Genomic DNA, 20332 nt, shown 5'->3' on the forward strand with positions numbered 1-20332 from the left:
TTGCTGAATTTCCCTCTGGAGTTTTTTCAGGCTCCAGAAGATGAGCTGGTAACGAAAGTGAAAGCCCGGGAGATCCCATGCGGCGGGTGCAAGCGCTGGGGCAGAACGAGCACACCCAGTATTGCTTCCTGCCGCCGCCTCTGCCCATCACCGCACAGCAGCCGCACCCCGGGGTGCCCATCACCCGGGTACCTCATGCCCCGGGGTGCCAGTGCTGCCAGGAGGAGTCTGCTGTGGGTGGCAGCTGTGCAAGAGCTCCTCAGGATGGTTCTCTTACGGCTGCTATCAACTTTCCCTGTTTGAGCAACAGCAGAGGAGCTGGCAGTGCCTTGGATCTTCTCACAGCTTGCAGGGGAAGTGGCAGCTTGGAAGAAGGGGATGCAGTGTCTTGTCCCAGCAGGTGCCTGAGGCTGTGGCATGACCTTGGCCATGCACGTGGCTGCAAATTGTCAGGCCAGGCCTGCGGTAGGAGTGAGCACGGTGCAGCCACAGTTTCTTCATGCAGAGGGCCCAGTGTCAGCACAAGGCAGCCCTGCAGCTATGTCTGTGGCCACCTAGTACTGATTTGGTCATTCCTGCTCCCAGAACCAAGGCTTGGTGTGCTTTGGGCTTCCCCGATACTTACTGCCAAATTCTGGTGCTGCTTTGTGTCCTGCCAGAGCTACTGGTGCTGGATTCTGCCCGAACCTGATGCTAGTGCCACTACTCACTCATGACACCCCGTGCCGTTACCTGGTGCTGGTAGCAGTGGCGTTAACCTGTGCTGGTGCTTGGTACCCTCATCCAGTGCCACTGCCCGATGCCATTATCCCGTGCCCGGTACCGGTTCTGTTACCGGGTGCCCGATGCCCAGCGCCGTCACTCGATGCCATTACCGGTGCTGCTGCCCAGCGGCTGGTACCGCTCCCGTTCCCCGGTGCCGTTCCCGGTGCCGGCGGGGGCAGCGGGGGCGGAGCCGTGCGGGGGCGGGGCCGCGCGGGCCGGGCCGGGGCGCGGCGGGGGCAGAGCAGCGGCGGAGCCGAGCGCCGGGAGCCGCCGGGAGCCGCGGGAGCAGCGGAGCCGCAGCCGCCGCCGCGGCCGCAGGTAGGCGCGGGCGCGGAGCCGCCATCGCCGCCGGGACCGGACCGGACCGGACCGGACCGGACCGAGCCGAGCGGGCCCGGACTCCGTCCGCCTTCCGCAGCAGGGCCGGGCGGGGTGCAGCGGGGCCGGGGCTGGGGCTCGGGGTGGTCCGGTCGGGTCCGGTCCGGTCCAGTCTGCGCCGTGGGTGTTTCGTAACCCCGGGCGGGCACAGCTGGGCCGGGCGCGGGGCTCGGCGGGGACCCGGCTGGGCCCGCGGGCCCCTGGGCGGGCGGAGGCGACGAGTGGGGCCACTCGGAGGGGGCGGCGGGTCCGTCCCGGCCCGTGCTGGTGTCGCGGCGCATCCCGGGGCGGGGGCGCTGCTCGCCCGCCCGAGCGGGGCCGGTTTCGCACGCGGGCCCCGCCGGAACGGCGGCTCCGAGCGCCGGTCCCGGCCGAGGGGAGGATCCAGGACAGAGCGCGGCGTCCGGTGCCGTGCCGGGAGGGTCCCGAACCGGGATGGCGGGAGTGCGAGCGCCGGGGCTGGCGGTGGGACAGGCGGCTCCGCGCCGCGGGGTGGGTGCGATCGTTCCCCGGCGGCAGCGGCGGCACCGCCGGGAGCGCAGTGCCCGGTGGCCTTTCACCCAGCTCGGGCGCGGCCGGGGACTGCGAGCCCGCGGGAGCCGCGGCCACCTGTCCGGCGGGTTACGGAGCTGTCAGGGCTCGGTGCCCGGCCAGCCCCGGGCTCGTGCCAGGCCGGCCCCGGCCAGCTCCTGCCCAGCGGCTCCGGGGCTCCGGTGCTCCGCTCGCCCCGGCACTGCTGAGCGGTGACACCACCGGTGGGCCGGGGCTGTTGGCTGGTTCCATTCTCGGCGCCCCGTGGCACAGGGCCGGGGACAGGCGGTGACCTGCAGCAGTTTGATGACAGCGTCTGGGGCGCGTTGTGGAGGGGAGACAGGGCTGGGCTCGCGGTAGCTCCGCGTGGTTTGCCCATAGCAGGGCCACGGCACACGATGTCCCTGTGGTGTGCCGTGCTTGGTTAGAGCAGGACATTCCTGGCTGTGGGCTGGCTCACTGTGCTGGCTGCCTGCAGTGCTTGTGCCTGCGCCCAGAGCAGTGTGAGCCCCAGCAGTGGCATGTGCCTCATTAGTGCGGGCACAATGAGCTGCTCCACAGAGCCTGACCACTGCCATGGGCACCAGGAACCAGCCCTCCACGGTGGGAGCTCTCCCCTCTGGGTCCTGACTCCTGGCCCAGGTCATTATGCTCCTAAAGCCATGAGGATTGCAGCCTGACCTGATGTGATTCCAAGGTGCTGGATGTGAGGATGGACACTGTTCCTGCTCATCCCTGGGGCTGGAGGGGGCTGTGCTGTGCCCTGCTGTGCAGTGGGTGCAGCATGAGGAGGAGGAGGAGCTCTGCTATGGGGTGAGAGGTGCCAATAGCCTGTGTGCCGGGACGTGGAAGAGCTGGGCTGGGAGCAGGGTGTGACGGGTGGCTGTCACCCACTCTGTGTTTTGTGGCACTTTGACAGTGCCCTGCTTTGGCAATGCTGGGCCCCTACAGCTGTCACTAGAGCCACTAGAGCAGGTCTGCTGCACCTGGCTTGTGCCAAGGCCAATGCTTTGGGGCAGGATTAGGGATGCTCTCACCATACAGGGAGCTGCAGTTGGGGATGCTTAGCACAGAGCCTCTGGAGGGACCTTCCCCTCCTGCTGCAGGGGAAGTGCTGACTCCAAAGTGTCTGTGAAGGCTCTGCCATGGGGTTTCCCAGCTCTCTCTCGAGTGATAGCAAAACTCAGATACCCTGCTTGCAAAAAATCCCTGCTCCCTGCACTCCTCTGTGTCGTGGGCGGTGAGTGGCGACTCTGTTGGGCCGAGTACGGTGAAGCGGCCCCATCAGCTGGGAAATTACTTTCTAGTTTGCAAGGAATGACTGTAAGCTAGGCTGCACTTGACAGGCTTCACGGCAGCCCTGGGGAGCCAGTGGGAGCCCAGGCACAGTGGGATGGCAGGCAGAGTGAATGGGACCTCCCTGCCATTGGCATCTCCTGGATATTGTGCTGGAGGCTGCATCCCTCTGCCTGCCCAGCTATGGTCCCACACAGTGTGAGCACTGCCCCCACTGCAGGGGGGCCAGGGCATGGCTAGTGTTAGGGTCCCCACCTTGCCAGGACAGGTCAGGACTCAGCTCTGTGGCCATGCAGGCAGCTCCAGCCTGGGAGGCTGTGCTGGCTCCGGGGCTCCAGCACGCTCCAGGAGAAGTAGCCTCGACAGCTGTAATGTTTCTGTGGCGTGCCTTTCCTTTCATGGGGTGTCTATTTTGCAACCCCCAAGTGTTTTGATCCCGGGAGGAAGGGGGCGGGGGTGTTTACCCTGGCACCGCATGGCTGGTGCAGGGATCCAAGTGGTGCTGGGCATGCCTGAATTTCACATGCAGCAACAGTTCTAGCAACATCTGCTGGCTGATAAAAGGTAGGCTGCTGCACGCCGCTGCTCCCGCCGCGTTGGGAAACGTCGAGGGGGAGGCACACTGTGAACACGGCTTCCTGGCCGATAGGGCTGAGCTGACTTGCTGATAAAGCAGAATCCACCCATCTGCCTGCACCAGAGGGGCCAGGAACACGGGCTAGTCACAGCTGCTTCATGCCCAGTGCTTCCCTGAGTGCTGGGTCCTGCTTCCCACTGTATCAGGAGTGATGTGCCACCGGGCTGGGACTGCCACAGCGGCATAGCCGAACCACAGCACAGTCACAACCCATTCCTGGTTCAAACAGCCACTGGTGAGTTTTGCAATCTCCACTTTCAGTGTATCTTTGTGTTGTGAGCTGGTTTATAGCACAGCTCTGCTGGGGAGGGAACAGGGGAAAAGGCTGGTGCTGGAGAGCCATTGCCTCAAAGAGCCAGAGCAGCGTCGTGTGGGGTTTTCATTCTGTCTGGCCTCTCATCCCTGTCACTCAGTGGCCATGCAAAACCTTTAGCAGAGGAAGAGGCTGCTCTTGCTGGCAGTTCTGAGCCTTTGCACCAGCTGGAACCTCTGTAAAATGATCTTTGTCCTCCCCAATGTGAACACCCAACCCTGCTGCTTTTGGGCTGTGGGCCCAGGGGTGCAGCTTCTCTGGCCCTGCTCGTGGAGATGCAGTGGTGAGGCTTACAGTGCAGCTCAGGTGCAGGGGCTTTGCTACTGCTTCAGGGGCTGGAAAGCCCGTCCCAGGGCCAGGAAAGCCAAAACCCACCTGGACACATGCTTTTTGACTGAGAAATTTGTTGCACAAACCACTGGTGTTTTGGTTGTTTTATTCTGTCTGACTAGTGCCCCCTCCTGCCAGCATCCCTGGGTGTCTGTGTGTCCCCTCTTCCAAAAGCAAGGCTTTACTTCTCTCCATCCTGTTCTGCTGACTTGGTGCAAGAGCATCTCAGTGTGTGGAGCTGCTGAGGATGAACTCTGGCATGCAGGGGGGGATGCAGGAGCTGCTTTGGTGTCCCTCTGGCTCTCCCTGCTCACCAGACATCCAAAAGCCTGTGCTGTGCCAGCTGGACTGGTCCTGCAGGACAGCCATGCCAGGGGTGAGGAGGCTCCTGCACTGTGTCCCCGCTCCAAGGAGAGCTGGAGCATGGCATTGATTTGAGGGGATGGATGCACCCATATCTTCCCCAGCCCACCCAGTCCTGCCCAGCAAATCCAGTCTGGCTGTGGCTGGATTAGTGCCATTGTGTGCGCTCACTGGAGCATGGCAGAGAAAATGAAATTGTGTCTCCAGACCCCAATCGGGACTAATTCGATGCTGAAATGAGCTTAATCCCCAGGTCCTTCTCCCAGCCTGTCCCTCCTGGGCTGGCGCAGGTCTGAGCAGGGATTAGCACCGAGCCAGGGGCTGTGATGGATTTGGCCTTGGTGCAGGAGGCTGGCACAGAACCTGTGGGACCCCAGGGCTGTGCACTCAGCGTGGTGTTACAGGGACTTGGGGCTGGTCATTATTAGCAAGGAGGGAAAATCCCTTCCTTGAGAGTCCTGGCATGGGGCCGCTGCACATCTCTGCCCGGGCAAGGACCAGAGTCTGCCTAAGATGGGATGCTGCAAGTGGTCAGTGGCTTTGTGCCTGCCCTGGGATTCCCCCACCAAGCCAGGGGAAGCTCCAGAACCCTGAGCTGGCAACTCCCTGCTGTGCCAGCTCCAAAGCTAGTTAATTCAGCTGCTTGGCTGCAGGGAGCCAGGAATAATTAAAGCTCTGCCCAGCCTCTCTAATCCTGTCTGGGGGTTTCTGGTGGGGGCAGCATCAGTGCTGGCAGGGACTGGGCTCCCCACGGTGGATATCCTGCAGGAGCCACACTGGGCTCGTGCCCATGGGGCTGGTTGGGCTCTGGACTCTGCTGATGGGGCTGCACCATGTGTCCTGCCCCCCAGAGCTGGTCCTGCTGCATGCTCAGTGTTTGAAGGAATCCCACTGGTGCCAGGGCAGTGCCTGTATGTAGCTGTGGCTGCCCCTGAGTTGCTCTTGGTGCACTGAGGTTTTCTCGAGGTTCCAGCCATTGGATTCAAGGGATTTTGCTGGGTATTTTGGTGGTTTTGGTTTGACGCAGGTTTCTGCGCCTCTCTGATTGGAAGAAATCTGAAGTGAGGAGAAAAAAGCTTTCCCAAGGGTGGCAAGTGCTGGCAAGCAGAGAGCCTGGCCCATGGCATGAGATGAGCTGTCAGCAGCCCCTGGCACCAGTCCCCAGCTGGGGCATCTCTGCCTGTGTGGGGCTGGTGTCTGCTCTGGTCATGCATGTGGTTTCCTTGTTCCTGTAAGGGTGTGAATTCTCTGCTTTTGGCTCCCAGACTTGCTAGGACACCTGGACAGTCCTGGTGCTGCTAGTTCCAGCTCTGCCTACCGGCTGTGGGCTCTGTCGCCTCTGCTCTTGGGGGGCACGTTTGATTTACAAGAGCCAGCCACGCCTCTTTCATGAGTGTCGTGGTACCTGGCCCCAGATGTTTCCAGTGTGGGCTGAGTGGTTCGGCTGCCTCCTCCCCTGTGCCACCAGGGCGAAGCCATCAGTTGCTGCCACTTTCTGTGGGAGACAAACCCCATCAAAGCGCGGAGCTTCTAGAAGGAGCTCGCTCCTGTGCCGGTGGGCGCTGCCGCCTCCCAGCCAGAGCTGGAAACCACAGGTCGGTGTAAAACACACCAGCAGCCCTTGTCCTCTGTGCCAGCCCCTCAGTGTGCCGGTGCCACAGCTCTGAGCAGGGCTGGGGGCTGCTCACCAGCTGTTCCCACCGCAGTCTCTGTCAGTGAAGCTGGGGGTGCAGGTGAGCGGCTCCCATCTCCCCCCATGCCCAGCTCCTGCATGGGTCCGTGCCTGGGGTCCCATCCCTGGCTGTCAGCCAGCCGCGGGGGCTCAGCGCCACTGACCCGCTGAGGACAGAGGCTGTGCCTGCTCTGGCACCGGGATCGGCGAGGGGCCGAGGGCAGAGCGTGCCGGCCGCCCTGGCAGGGGCAGGCTGTCCCGCGCAGGCACCTGACATTTTGGAAGGAAATAGCTGCTCTCTGCTCCTTCCTGTAGCGCGCAGCCAGCAAGCGGCGGCCCGGGAGCCCGGCCGTGCCGGCTGTGCCCGCCCAGAGCTGGGGCCGGAGCCAGAGCGGAGCGGGGCAGAGCGGGGTGAGTGCGGTGCGGGGCAGGGCTCGGTGAGCGCGGTGCGGGGCAGAGCTCGGTGAGTGCGGTGCGGGGCAGGGCTCGGTGAGTGCGGAGCGGTGCGGGGCAGGGCTCGGTGAGTGCGGTGCGGGGCAGGGCTCGGTGAGCGCGGTGCGGGGCAGGGCTCGGTGAGTGCGGTGCGGGGCAGGGCTCGGTGAGCGCGGTGCGGGGCAGGGCTCGGTGAGTGCGGTGCGGGGCAGGGCTCGGTGAGTGCGGTGCGGGGCAGGGCTCGGTGAGCGCGGTGCGGGGCAGAGCGGGGTGAGTGCGGTGCGGGGCAGGGCTCGGTGAGTGCGGTGCGGGGCAGAGCGGGGTGAGTGCGGTGCGGGGCAGGGCTCGGTGAGTGCGGTGCGGGGCAGGGCTCGGTGAGCGCGGTGCGGGGCAGGGCTCGGTGAGTGCGGTGCGGGGCAGGGCTCGGTGAGTGCGGTGCGGGGCAGGGCTCGGTGAGTGCGGTGCGGGGCGCTCCCCGCCAGGCTCCGGCGGGGCCCTGCGCTGAGCTGGTGCGGACAGGAGGCCGCCGGGGTGGGTCAGTGCTCGGGTAACCGGAGCTCCCGGCTGTCACCTCCACCGTGCCCGGGGCCCGTCTGGGGGCTGATCTTGCCCTGGAGGGACTTTGCCCACCTTGGAGGGCTGCGGGACCCTTCCCGCCGGGCGTGCCGGGGGCAGGGGCAGCGCTGGCCGGGGCAGCACCGGAGGGTACAGGGTCCGGCCCTGCGGCCACGAGCGAGGCCGGCTCTGACCTGGAAGCGATCGCGGGTTCCCGGAGGTGCCGGGAAACCACGTGTCCGTGTTTATCTGCGGCGGGCGCAGGGCCCTGGGCCGGAGCGCCGCGCCCCCGCCCCGGGAAAAGCGCTCCGGAGAGCGCCGGGCTGCGCCGGCACCGGGCAAGGGCAGCGCGGGGGGCGAGGGACGGGGCGGGGGGTTACACACACAGCCCTTTGCTGTGCTCCCTTTGCCCCTTCGCGGCGTGGGTCTGGGCGAGAGGCTGCTGTCGGGGCTGTGTCGGGGCGTCCTGCTCACGGGGAGGTGTGGGGCTGGCTCTGTGCAGGGAGCAGATTGCAGGGAGCATCCCGTGCAGAGCGTGCTCTGGCCTCCGGGGTAGCTGCTGGTTGTGTTTGGGTTTTGCCCGTGGCACGTGGGAAGCTGCTGTTGCCAGCCTTGCCCTTTGAGGCATTTCCCTCCTTTTGTCTGCCCGCGGATGTGCTCTGGCTCTCCTGCAGTTTGGGGCTTGCTGGTGCCTACTGACACTGTGTCTGCGACCCTTCCCCAGTGTGGTCACGTCAGTCCCTTGTTGCCACAGCCTCAGCACAGCTGCCACCTTCGCCATCTCCCCCTCTCCTCGCTGCTGCCTCTGGCCTTCTGAGTGCCCTTTCTGAGTGGGTTTCTCCTGTTTTGCATTGGGTTTGGCAGTGCTTCCCCATCAGCAACGGGCAGTGAGGCTGTAAGAGGCAGAAATGATGACTGCTGACATCTCCCTCTCTCTGCTTGGTCGCTGTGCCTTTGGGGTCCCTCCCCACAGCTCTGGGGTCTGTCCTCAGCAGTGGTCATACCCCAGTAGCTGCTGCCTGTGCTGCTTCACAGGCACTAAGTCTGGTGAGAGCATCGCTGTGGCTTGTTGAGTGCTGCTGGTTAACCGAGCTGCAGTGACGGGTGGGTTCCAGCTCGCTGCCAGCGAGTAAATGCAAAGTAGCCTAAACCACTACAATTATCTGCCTGTTGCAGTTGTTGGAGTGCGCATGGGGCCGGTGGCTGCCGTGCATGGCTGACCCATGGCCGTGCTTGAGGCTGCAGTGGCCCTGGTGGGGCTGGCACTGGGGTGGCTGAATGTCACACCCCTGGGCATAGGGGTGAATCCATCCCTGGGCTCCCATCCCTGGGGCAGCTGGTGGTGCCAGCAAGGGGTGTGATTCTGGACAGTGAAAGGCATGGTGCAAACCAGGGCAGTGGCTGCCAGCAGCAGCCAGGTGCAGGAGGCAGGGCTACCTGGAAAGGCTGGCAGTGGCAGCTCCAGTGGTGCTGCAGCTTATGCTGAAACAGTTGCTGCAGCAACTGCAATGCTGAGTCTCAGGGCCAAAGGTCTGCCCATGGGAGGGAGCACTGGTTGCTTGTGCTGGGATGGTCAGGCTACCCTGCAGCCCATGGGGAGGTTTGGTTTTTCCACAGGTGAGACACAGACAAAACTAAAATTCCCCCAGAAGAAATTGCATGTCCTGCTGCATTGACAATGTCTGTGGAGATTGTGCTCAAGCCTGGTGCAAATAGTGTTTTGGGGCACTCACCAGGTGAGCTCTGCCGCTATCAGTCACTGCACAGCCCCTTGTAGAGGCAGATGTGACACTGGTGCTCCTGCTCCCAGGCTGGCACTGACCAAATGCAGTGCCTGCCAGCTCACCACAGAGCAGCCAGAGACTCGTTGCTTAACAACATGCTGGAGTGGAGTAGGAAGTGTTTTGTCACTGTGAGATGGGAAGAGATCACCATTTTATCAACAGGCAGGGCAGTGTCTGTTTGCTCTGTGTCCGTGCAGATGTCCCCACAGTACTGGGGACTTCGGTCACTGTGTGGTGCAGTGCCACTGGCACGGCTGTTCTTGGCTCTGCCCCTTATCAAGCGTCCACAATTTCCAACAGCAGCACGTCCTGCTGTCGGCCATCCCACCTTCCCTTTCCTCCTTGCTGCCCTTGTTCTGCCTCCCCAGGCCCCTCCTTGCCAGCAGCATTTCCAGCTTGCTGATTTCTGTGAATGTGGAAATGTTCCTCCCTTTTTATAGGGGAAAAATTCATTTTTAGCCAGCTCTGGGTTATTGTTCCTCTTCCTGTTCAGGGGCGGGTGTGCCTGGCTTGGGGGCTCTGGCTGTGGCTGCTCTGCTCGGACCTGCTGCCCCTGTCCCCCAGCATGTGTCCCCTGACCATATGACAGCACAGCTCTTTTGGAGCCCTGAGGGCCACTGGGTATTTCTGAGACCAAGCAAAACGCTTCGGGGACAGGGGGAAGCACAGCCCTCCCTGGCTCAGTCCCTCTGCTTGTCACCAGCCAGTGATCAGGTCCTGGCCTGATCACCCAGCCCTGGGACATGTCCAAGGCCTTGTGCCCCTGCCTGGCCCCTCTGTGTGGTGCCAATTCCCAGGTGGTTTGGGTGTGAGTGTATCCAAATGCTGTTCAGTGCTGCCTCCTCACTCAAGGGGGCCCTTGAACCACCCAGGCTCTCCTATGTCACCCTCCATCATATCACCCTCACTCAACTTCAGGTTGTCTCCAGACCCCTGGAGCCACAGGTGGCCCAGGGGACACACTGGATTATAGTAGAGGTGCTGTCACCACCATCTCATCCCTGCCTGCCCCTGGAAGAGCCAAGGCTGTGTGGTGGATGGAATCCCTGCATGAAGCCAGAGCTGCCCCAAAACTGCTTTGGGGAGGTCCATGTGTCTCCACCAGGTCGAGGCACAGAGTGGCCCTGGCACTGGGGACTTGTCAGGGACTGTGGTGCCACGTGGGCTGCTGGGGCTGGGACTGCTCCTGCCTGCTGGCGCTGCCAGGGTGTGGGCAGGAGCGGGGTGAGCGCAGGGGGGGCCTCTGCTCTGCGTCACCCTGGATTTCTGGCCAACCCTTCCTCCCCCTGGCCTGTTTCCTCATTTGCGTGGCCAGCGATGGCTGCGATCCCGTGGTGCAGCGAGGGGAAATGAGAACCATGTGGAGAGGCCGTGCAGAGGCACATCCCTGGCCCTGGGCACCCCCAGGGCTGTTCCTAGAAAAAAGGGGGTGACTCAGAGCCAGGGTCCCCTGCCCCCGCATGCCCTTTCTTTCAGCAGCTGGAGACAGCGCTGGCAGCACCAGGGGCTCGGGACACTCCTGCAGAGGGTGTGGGGGCAGCCAGGGCCAGACCCCTTGGGGCATAGTGCCTGCCTGTGTCCCACTGGTGCCCTGACAGCGCGTCTCCCACAGGTGCTGAACCATGGCGGTGTGGATCCAGGCCCAGCAGCTCCAGGGAGAAGCCCTGCGGCAGATGCAGGCGCTCTACGGGCAGCACTTCCCCATCGAGGTGCGGCACTACCTGTCGCAGTGGATCGAGAGCCAGGCATGGTAGGGCAGGGCTTCCCTTCCTGGGGGTGCTGGGTTTGGCAGGGGTACAGCTGGGTGCTGCCAGGCTGCCCTGACACCGCTCTGCTCTCCACACAGGGACTCCATTGACCTCGACAACCCTCAGGAGAATGTGAAGGCAACACAGCTCCTGGAGGGGCTGATCCAGGAGCTGCAGAAGAAGGCAGACCACCAAGTGGGTGAGGACGGCTTCCTGCTGAAGATCAAGCTGGGGCACTACGCCACGCAGCTGCAGGCGAGTGGGGGGCTGTGGGCAGGGCTGCAAGGCCAGGGGGGTCCCTGCCCCGTGCCTGGCTCAGGCAGTGCTCTCCCCACAGAACACGTACGACCGATGCCCCATGGAGCTGGTGCGCTGCATCCGGCACATCCTGTACCACGAGCAGCGGCTGGTGCGGGAGGCCAACAATGTGAGTGCGGGCTGGGAGGGGAGAGGGTTCTGCAGGGTTGGGGGGATGCTCAGGGGCTCTTTCCCATGGCAATGGGAGCAGCCCTGAGGCAGGGAGTGGGGAGGGTCCCCTTGCTGTGCTGAGCACACCCTGTGCCCTGTGCAGAGCCCTTCCCCATCCGGCTCCCTGGTGGACGCCATGTCCCAGAAGCACCTGCAGATCAACCAGACCTTCGAGGAGCTGCGGCTCATCACACAGGACTCGGAGAATGAGCTCAAAAAGCTGCAGCAGACACAGGAATACTTCATCATCCAGTACCAGGAGAACATGCGACTCCAAGGTGGGTGGGGGGCCGAGGGCCATGGGCCTGGGGTGCTGGCACAGGGAGCCCTAACACCGTGCCCTGTCCCCCAGCCCAGTTCTCCCAGCTCTCCCAGCTGGGTCCCCAGGAGCGCATGTCACGGGAGACGACGCTGCAGCAGAAGAAGGCATCGCTGGAGGCCTGGCTGCACCGCGAGGCGCAGACACTACAGCAGTACCGCGTGGTGAGTGGTGCCCCTGGATCCCCGTGGTGCTGTCCCTGTGGTGCCCTGTGACACTGTCCCTGTGGTGCCCTGTGACACTGTCCCTGCACCCCTGATGCTGTCCCACCTCGCAGGACCTGGCTGAGAAGCACCAGAAGACGCTGCAGCTGCTGCGCAAGCAGCAAACAACCATCCTGGATGATGAGCTGATCCAGTGGAAGCGTCGGCAGCAGCTGGCAGGGAATGGGGGCCCACCCGAGGGCACCCTGGATGTGCTGCAGACCTGGTGAGTGGTTGGTGGGGTGGGATGGGGCAGGCTGCTGAGCCCCAGTGTGTGCTGAGCCCTGCCCTCCCCAGGTGTGAGAAGCTGGCAGAGATCATCTGGCAGAACCGGCAGCAGATCCGCCGTGCCGAGCACCTGTGCCAGCAGCTGCCAATCCCAGGCCCCGTGGAGGAGATGCTGTCAGAGCTGAACGGCACCATCACCGACATCATCTCTGCCCTGGTCACCAGGTACAAGTTGGGCTCAGATGGGTGGGGGGCCAGGTTGGCCCTGCCACCTTCCCAGCCCCCCTGATCCTCCTACCCCCCAGCACCTTCATCATCGAGAAGCAGCCCCCCCAAGTGCTGAAGACACAGACCAAGTTTGCAGCCACCGTGCGGCTCCTGGTTGGGGGGAAGCTGAATGTGCACATGAACCCCCCCCAAGTGAAGGCCACCATCATCAGTGAACAACAAGCCAAGGCTCTGCTGAAGAATGAGAGCACCCGCAAGTAATGCTGGGGGCTGGGGCTGTGTGGCTGGGGCTGCTGAGGCAGTGGTGGGGGGAGAAGGGCTGCACTTTGCACAGCTCCCAGTCCTGGTGGTCTCCTGACTCTGTGCATTCCCATGGCAGTGAGAGCAGCGGGGAGATTCTCAACAACTGCTGTGTGATGGAGTATCACCAGGCCACTGGGACACTCAGCGCCCACTTCCGCAACATGGTGAGTGCCCCTGGTTCCCTGTCCTGTCCTGTCCCCTCGTGTCCCTCTGTGTTCACACCAGTGTCCCCATCTATTCCTCCGCACTCACCCCTCGTGTCCCTGCAGTCCCTGAAGCGGATCAAGCGCTCGGATCGCCGTGGGGCTGAGTCAGTGACAGAGGAAAAGTTCACCATCCTCTTTGAGTCACAGTTCAGTGTCGGTGGGAATGAGCTGGTCTTCCAGGTGAAGGTAAAGCCACTATGTGCCTTCTGCTGGCCCTAGGCAAGCCATGGGCACTATGCCCACAGGAGTGGGGCTGGGTTGGGGCTGCATGGATGCCCATGGGTGATGCTCCCTTGCCCCACAGCCCATTCCGGTCTCCTTCCTCTCGGCAGACGCTGTCCTTGCCTGTGGTGGTGATTGTGCATGGGAGCCAGGACAACAATGCCACGGCCACTGTGCTTTGGGACAATGCTTTTGCTGAGCCCGTGAGTGCCATGGGGCAGGACAGGCCCCATCTGCCCTGAGGGGTGAGGGAGTAGGGCTCAGCCTCCTGGTGAGGCAGAGCTGGTGCTGACCATGCTCTCTGCCCCCAGGGCCGCGTGCCCTTCGCTGTGCCCGACAAGGTGCAGTGGCCACAGCTCTGTGAGGCACTCAACATGAAGTTCAAGGCAGAGGTGCAGAGCAGCCGTGGGCTGACCAAGGAGAACCTGGTATTCCTGGCACAAAAGCTCTTCAACAGCACCAGCTCCCACCTGGAAGATTACAGCAGCACCACAGTGTCCTGGTCCCAGTTCAACCGGGTAAGTGACTGGGCTCTGTCCAGAGCTCCCCCAGTGCTTGTGGGGCTGGATGTGGGTGTACCCACCTGGGGGCCCGAGTCTCTGCTGCTGCACCCAATGTCTGTGCTGTGCAACAGAGGCTCAGAGGCTGCTGACAGGAGTGCTCATTTTCTGGGGATTTCAACAGGAAAACCTGCCTGGGAGGAATTACACCTTCTGGCAGTGGTTTGACGGGGTCATGGAGGTGCTGAAGAAGCATTTGAAGCCGCACTGGAATGACGGGTAAGAGCCGCCCTGCCCTGTGCTGCCTGGCCCGAGCCCCAAGCCCTGACGCCCTGCTCTGCCTAGGGCCATCCTGGGCTTCGTCAACAAGCAGCAGGCGCACGACCTGCTCATCAACAAGCCCGACGGGACCTTCCTTCTGCGCTTCAGCGACTCGGAGATCGGTGGCATCACCATTGCCTGGAAGTTCGACTCCTGTGAGTGTGTGTGTGTGTGCTGGCATCCCTGCACCCAGTATCCCTGGCCCCAGCCAGGGCATCTCATGCCCATGGGGTACTTGGCACTGCCACAGCGGGCATGCTGGAGCCATCCTCAGGAAAGAGGCGAGCACCAGAGCCCCAAAATGCATTGGCTGTCCATGGGGAGTGACACTGCTCACTGCAGCTGTTGCTGTGTCAGGCCTGAACACTGGCAGTAGCAGGGAGGAGGGACCAGACTGAACCCTCCAACCCAAGCCTGGGGACTGATGTGGTCTGTATGAAATCCAGTTATTTGGTGGTGCTCCCCAGTGCAGGGATTGTCAGGGGTGGCCTGACCCCATGCAGGAGTCTGTTGCTGTTTGCAAGAGCATCCTTTGGAGGGTCACATGGCTGAGAAGCACCACAGAGCCCCATGGTTGGGAACCAGCCCCCCACGTGTCAGGATGAGGCCAGACCTGCCTTGGCTTCGCTGTGCCTCCCACCTTATCCCATTTTCTGGCGACCTGTGCTTTATCCTCAGTAGTTGCTGGGGGAGGGAGCAGTATGAGACGTGCTGTTTGCTGCTTGATGTGACTTTGCAGCCCATGTCCAGAGCACAGCCAGGAGCTGCTGCAAGCTCTGGGATCCTCACCATGATCCTCACACTTGTTTTGCAGCTGAGAGGATGTTCTGGAACCTGATGCCTTTCACCACCAGGGACTTCTCCATCCGCTCCTTGGCTGACCGCCTCGGGGATCTCAGTTACCTCATCTATGTGTTCCCCGACCGGCCCAAGGACGAGGTGTTCTCCAAGTACTACACGCCGGTTCTCTGTGAGTCCACGCCAGGTAGCGCTGTCCCTCCACCCCACGTGTGTCCCCTCCTTTGTGCATCCAGCCAGGATGGAGCTGGTGTTCTCAGCATTCCTCCACACCATGGGCCCCACAGGGGTTCTGCATCTGGCCACGCGTGAGTCCCCAGCACTGCCCGGGGTCGTGGCATGTGCTGGAGCCTGGGGCCTCAATGCTGCCTCCTTCTCTCTAGCTAAAGCTGTGGATGGATACGTGAAGCCACAGATCAAGCAAGTGGTGCCAGAGTAAGTGTGACCTCAAAGGCAGATCCTGGGCAGTGGTTGCCATGAGTTCCCAGTGCTGAATTGTCTGGGTTGGGCAGCAACACAGGGCACTGAGGAGCTCAGATCCACCACCAATGGCCACATTGGTGCTGAGCCTTGTGAGACATCTTGGCAACTTCATCTGTGGGGCACCCATCCTGTCCTGTGCCAGTGCTCATGAGACCCATCCCCACAGGTTTGTCAATGCATCAGGAGATTCTACCCCTGGAGGGGCCACCTACATGGACCAGGCACCCTCGCCTGCCGTCTGCTCCCAGCCTCATTACAACATGTACACCCAGAAGTAAGTATCACACCCCTATCCCTGCACTGCTGCAGCTGGTCCTCCCCTCACCGCCTGCCTCCCACAGCCCCGACCCTGTGCTGGACCCCGAGGGTGATTTTGACCTGGAAGACACGATGGATGTGGCAAGGCACGTGGAGGAGCTGCTGCGGCGCCCCGTGGACAGTCAGTGGATCCCCCACGCCCAGTCGTGACAGGCAGGCGCCTGCTCCCTTGCCCCTGGCCCCGGCGCTGCGGGGACTGTGCTGTGTTCGTGTCTCTGTGCCAGGGGACAGCGGGTGGGCCCTGCCCCCAGGATTTGCTCTGTGCCCCGAAACACAGGCTGGCGTCCAGCTCTTTGGTGTTTATGCCCTTGTATAAACAGCAGCGGATTTGTCGCATGGTTTTCCTGTATGTTCCTTTTAAGAGGCCCAGCTTCGGCTTTCCGCTTCTGCCAGCGCTGGCCCTGCAGCCCCCGTCCCCCCGCGGGGCTGCCGGGGCGGGGCCGCCAGCCCGGCCTCAGGTTCGCTTTCGCAGTCGTCACTAAACAATCTACATGTCGCCTTCTCGTTCTCCCCCGCGGCTCCGTTCCCAGGGCTGCGTGAGGGCGGAGGGCAGAGGAGGGGTTCTGCCAGGGCTCCCCCAGCGTGTGCTGGTGCTCTGCTCCACAGTAGCAGGGTCCCTGGATCTGATCTCCTCCTCTGCCCCCAAGGATGCAGGAGCCCCTCCGGCTCCCGGTGTCCCCTCTGGAGCCGGTGCAGCAGGAGGGTAGCAGGGTGTGAGGGCACCCAGCGAGGGCAGTCGGGTGGGCAAGGGGGTTGGGGAAGCGAAGCCCTCTGCCCCCTGCCTCTCCCCTCGCCTGGGCCATGTTATTTTTCTATCACAGAAATAAAGCACGGAATATTTTTGTAACACAAAAGCTCTGGGTGCCACGTGTGTCTTGGGACAGAGGAGGGTCCGTGTGGGGATCTCCTTATCTCCAGATGAATGCTGGGGCTGAGGGTGGGGTCGTTGGGCTCTGTCAGGGCGGGAGGCTGCCCTGGGCAGCAGGGGCTGGGCTGGGGCCGTTTTTCCGGGCAAAAAGCAAGGTAAACTGGATCAATTGCCCTGTTTTTCCCAAGAAGCAGCTTGCTCTTGATGGAGGGGTAGAGGGCGCTGGTACTCGGGGTTCAATTGCGATCGAATTCCTCGCCGAGTGGGGGGCTCTGGGTGTGCTGTGTAAAGGCGAAAATGAAAATAAAAGTAAAGCGGGGAGGGGGGGCGGCGCCGGGCGCGATAATTCTCCGTCATTTCTGCCGGAGGCGGAATAGCCGGGTGGGCCAGGGGAGTCCGGGACCGGGTCCCTGCCCTGGGGCGGTGTCCGCATTCCGCGATGCTGCCGGCGGTGGCGGTCGCGGCGGTGGCGGCCGTGGCCGTGGCCGTGGCTGTGGCTGTCCCCGCGCTGCGACACCGCCTGGTCCGTTCGGCGCTGCGCCGCGCCGGGGGCCGGTACCGACGGCGGCTGGAGGCTCTGAGCAGCGACGTGCGGCTGAACCAGGAGCGGCGGCTGCGGCGCCTGCTGCGCGCCGGCACCGGGACCGGCACCGGCACGGCCGGCGGTGAGCGCGGGGCTGCGGGAAGTGGGGCGGAAAGGGGTCGGTCCCATGGTTGTCCTTAGCTTGTGCCTCTCCCGGCAGGCTGGGAAGAGTTCCAGCAGCGGCATCCCCTGGGGCAGCCCTGTCGGGAGGAAGCGCCGGAGGATGCGGTTCCCCCGCTGTGGCTCTGGGCTCTGCTCCCCGGCTGCTGGGACTGCGACCCTCGGCTGCAGGTACGAGGAGCGGCGGGCGCGACGGGCGCGGATCCGCGCAGGATCTGCCTTCCTGACCCTCCCCTTCCCCGCAGGGGTCCCTGCTCTACCTGGATGCCCTCGGCACCGCCTTTCCACGGGCGCTGTCCCGGAGGGGCACGGCCCTGCTGCACTGGACCCCTGGCTGTCCCCGCGCCCCGGCGGGCTGGCCGCTGCCCACCCTGTACTGCACGCCGGCCGCAGCGGGCACCGTGCCCTCGCGGGCCGCTGCGCTGCGGCTGCAGCTGCTTTTTGCCCTGCGGCAGCGTGAGCTGCATGTGCTGGAGGCTGGGCTGGCAGCCGAGCTGCACGACGCGCTGGTGGCCCTGCGCACTGAATGGCCCCAGCTGGCCCGGGAGCTGGCGCTGGGCAGGCTGAGCCCCCAGCCCGGGCTGCCCGAGGAGGTGCAGCGCCAGCTGCAGGCACTGCTGGCCCCTGATGCTGCCCGGGCAGCCGAGCTCCGTGCTGAGTGCGCCCGTGGCTTCGAGGGCATCCTGCAGCGTCTGTGGCCGCAGCTGGAGGTGGTGGTGGTGAGGATGGTGCATGGCTCAGAGCGGCTCTACTGCAACTCCCTCCTCCAGGCTGAGTGCCAGGGGCTGCCCTTCTACTGCCCCTTCTACCAGGCAGCAGGAGGTGAGTGTTCCCCAGGCTGGTGTGTTCCTGTGGCCTGCCCTGGGTGCCCACAGGGAGCTGCTGCCATATGGCAGCGCAGATCTCCCTGCCCCAGCAGATGCTGGTGCTTCTCTGTGCTGCATTCCCTTCCTGCAGCCTGAAAACACCTCAGTCCTGGCACCAGCAAAATCCTGCCCCTTGGGGAGGGGTGAGACTTCTATGGGCAAGGATGTGGGAGTTTGAGGAGTCACATTGGCACATGCTGCCTCTACTCAGCCCTGCTTGGTGTAAACCTATGGCCAGCGGAGCCAGAGCCCCGATTCCTGCTGTGCCCTGACTGGGCTTTCTGCGAGTTCCTGCCCTGCCTGGCCAACAAGGAGCCACAGACGGTGCTGCTGGATGAGCTCTGGGAGGGACGCGAGTACAGGCTGGTTGTGACAGCCCAGCCAGGAGAGTACAGGTGCCTCCTCCCTGCTGTGTGGTCCTGGGGGACTGCCTGCCCCAGCCCCATGCACCCATCTCCCCCTCACACTCTCCCTGCCCGGGCAGGTGCCGTACTGGGGAGGTGCTGAAGGTGACTGGCTTCCACAAGCAGTGTCCCGTGGTGGAACCTGTGCGCAGGTGAGGACACTGCTGTCCCTCACCTTGGGCAGCTGGGCTCGTGTACTGGCAGGGTCTTAACAGGAGGGTGCCAGTGACCCATCCTGTGTCTCTGCACTGCAGGGAGAGCCAGACACTGAGCGTGCGAGGGGAGGACATCCCTGAGGAGCAGTTCTGCCAGAGCCTGTGCCGCACCCTGAGGACATGGCCAGGAGCTCGCCTGATTGACTACGCCTGTGTGGAGAGCAGCCTGCTGGGTGAGTTCCCCTGAGCTGCCCAGTTGTCCCCCAAAAGTAGCTGGCACTGCGTGGGGCTCTGCAGCCCTGCTGTGTCCGGAGGGCTGGGGGCTGTGGGCAGCTCTAACACACTCATGGTACTGCTCCAGGTGACTTTTCGGGGCCCTGTGCCCCCCACTACGAGGTGTTCATGGAGCTGCAGGGCCTGCGGGACCTGTCAGAGGGGCAGCGCTACAAGGTGGGCAGGACCTGGGCTCTGCTCTGGCTCTGTGTGGGGTGGCTGGAGGACACTGGTGTGGCACTGTGGGACCAGCACAGGCAGCTGCCCTCTCTTTACAGCTGGACCAGTGTCTCCAGGAGGATTTCCCCATCTACAAATCCTTCCGCTTCAAGGGCAGCATTGGGCCCCTGCGCCTGCACCTGGTGAGGCCCGGGACCTTCACCCGGCTGCGGGAGGCACTGGGCTCCCCCAGGCCCATGCCCAGGGTCCTGCACCAAGAGCAGCTGCTGCAGCTCGTCCAGGGATCAATCATCTCCTAGGGCAGCCTGGGGGTCCCGCAGCCCTTCCACCCTGGGGTTTGCTTGGCGTGCTCCCTCTGAGGAGGGCCCATGTCCCTAGGGCGGGAGGGTGTGGGGACAAGGGTGCCCAGCCCCAAGGGTTTGGCTGAGTGGAGCAAATGGAGACAGTGAGCCTGATCATGATACATGGTGGCAGCAGGCACTGGTGAGCACCACTCAGTGCTGCCATGGGAATGGAGGAAGAGCTTGGCAGCATCACAGGGCATTGGGATCCTGCAGCTGCAGGACCCCCTCACTCAGTGCCTTGGCAGCACCTGCAGCCACAGTGGAGTGGGTGCCTGTGCCTTTCCCGAGGGACACACTGTGCACTGCAGCCCATGGCTGAGGCAGAGGGCTCAATGGAAACCTCTGTGGAAGCAGGAGAAGCAGAAAAACCGTGGCTCATCACTGAGCACTGGGGCCCTGTGGCATTTTGTCCCCTGGCAGGGACACTGCAGGCAGGGCTCAGGTGGCTGGTGGTGGCAGGTGCCACAGAGCAGCCCCAGCTGGGCTTCAGCACATGTCCACTGGTTTGAGAATAAGCTCCAGTTGAGGGCTGCTTTTAATGTTTTAAAAACCAAATGCAAAATAAAGGAGGATTATCTTTTAAAAATAAATAAAGGACTGCACTCTGGGATTGATTTTTTAGACTATTATTTTTAATCTTCATTAAAGAGATTGCTCAAGCAATCTGACTGCTCTGAGGGCTGAGGAGTTGCTGCTGTTCTCGAGGGTCCTGGGGAAGGGGAGGCCATGAATATTTAACTAGCTGAGCAGCCTCTGTGCTCTGGGGGCACCAGGCTGTTTGTGCCTTTGAGGCACATGTGTACCATCAGGAGGGACTGGTCATTTCCTCTCCTGCTCATTAAGGGTTATTTCAAGGGCTGGCAAGGGCGTGTGGGGCACCTGCTGTGCCGCAGCTGCTGCTTGAACAAGGCTCACACAAAACACAGCATCCCCTGGTACAGCCGAGACCCCCACCATGGGTAAACCTGGCTGAGGCCTACTCCCCATCCTTGCTGGAAGAAAGCTGGAGCAAAATTTCTGCTCCAGGTCGGGCAGGGAGAAGCTTTGCCTTGGGCTGGGAGCACAACAAAAGCCTTGAGCCACCTGCCTGGCAGATCCGTGTGGGGCTAGGGCTGCACCGGGCGGCTCTGCTCGCACT

At 63.0% G+C, this 20332-nt stretch overlaps 2 protein-coding genes across 8 annotated transcripts; both read left to right on the forward strand.

The window, feature by feature from the left end:
• The first annotated feature begins 989 nt into the window (after positions 1-989).
• On the forward strand, positions 990-16255 carry LOC130263959 (signal transducer and activator of transcription 5B). 7 transcript variants are annotated; one of them, XM_056511813.1, is made up of 19 exons: positions 990-1083; positions 10669-10806; positions 10903-11059; positions 11142-11231; positions 11376-11550; positions 11625-11755; positions 11869-12020; positions 12092-12247; positions 12328-12507; positions 12630-12717; positions 12823-12945; positions 13092-13184; positions 13293-13499; positions 13666-13760; positions 13827-13957; positions 14617-14787; positions 14984-15035; positions 15250-15357; positions 15425-16255. In XM_056511813.1, the coding sequence occupies exons 2-19, from the start codon at positions 10679-10681 to the stop codon at positions 15549-15551; spliced, it is 2364 nt and encodes a 787-aa protein (XP_056367788.1). In that variant the 5' UTR covers positions 990-1083; positions 10669-10678; the 3' UTR covers positions 15552-16255. The 7 variants fall into 7 exon arrangements, with proteins under 7 accessions (XP_056367788.1, XP_056367792.1, XP_056367790.1 ...); XM_056511817.1 differs by having other exon boundaries at positions 14617-14772; XM_056511815.1 differs by lacking the exon at positions 990-1083 and adding an exon at positions 3486-3842.
• Positions 16256-16630: 375 nt separating this feature from the next.
• Positions 16631-19802, forward strand: GHDC (GH3 domain containing). The gene is made up of 8 exons (XM_056511849.1): positions 16631-16934; positions 17013-17143; positions 17218-17794; positions 18050-18233; positions 18323-18394; positions 18497-18630; positions 18759-18847; positions 18949-19802. The coding sequence occupies exons 1-8, from the start codon at positions 16709-16711 to the stop codon at positions 19147-19149; spliced, it is 1614 nt and encodes a 537-aa protein (XP_056367824.1). The 5' UTR covers positions 16631-16708; the 3' UTR covers positions 19150-19802.
• The last annotated feature ends 530 nt before the right edge of the window (positions 19803-20332 follow it).

The sequence above is a fragment of the Oenanthe melanoleuca genome, chromosome 27, assembly GCF_029582105.1.
Source record: "Oenanthe melanoleuca isolate GR-GAL-2019-014 chromosome 27, OMel1.0, whole genome shotgun sequence".
In the NCBI taxonomy this organism is placed as follows: domain Eukaryota; kingdom Metazoa; phylum Chordata; class Aves; order Passeriformes; family Muscicapidae; genus Oenanthe; species Oenanthe melanoleuca.

Bases quoted from the DNA above. Each gene is read 5' to 3' on its own strand.
- LOC130263959 (XM_056511813.1), top strand. From the start codon at position 10,679: ATGGCGGTGTGGATCCAGGCCCAGCAGCTCCAGGGAGAAGCCCTGCGG. The intron at 11,232-11,375 runs GTGAGTGCGGGC...TGCCCTGTGCAG, and splicing joins TGGTGCGGGAGGCCAACAAT to AGCCCTTCCCCATCCGGCTC. The intron at 13,185-13,292 runs GTGAGTGCCATG...CTCTGCCCCCAG, and splicing joins ACAATGCTTTTGCTGAGCCC to GGCCGCGTGCCCTTCGCTGT.
- GHDC (XM_056511849.1), top strand. From the start codon at position 16,709: ATGCTGCCGGCGGTGGCGGTCGCGGCGGTGGCGGCCGTGGCCGTGGCC. The intron at 16,935-17,012 runs GTGAGCGCGGGG...CTCTCCCGGCAG, and splicing joins CGGCACCGGCACGGCCGGCG to GCTGGGAAGAGTTCCAGCAG. The intron at 17,795-18,049 runs GTGAGTGTTCCC...GCCTCTACTCAG, and splicing joins CTTCTACCAGGCAGCAGGAG to CCCTGCTTGGTGTAAACCTA.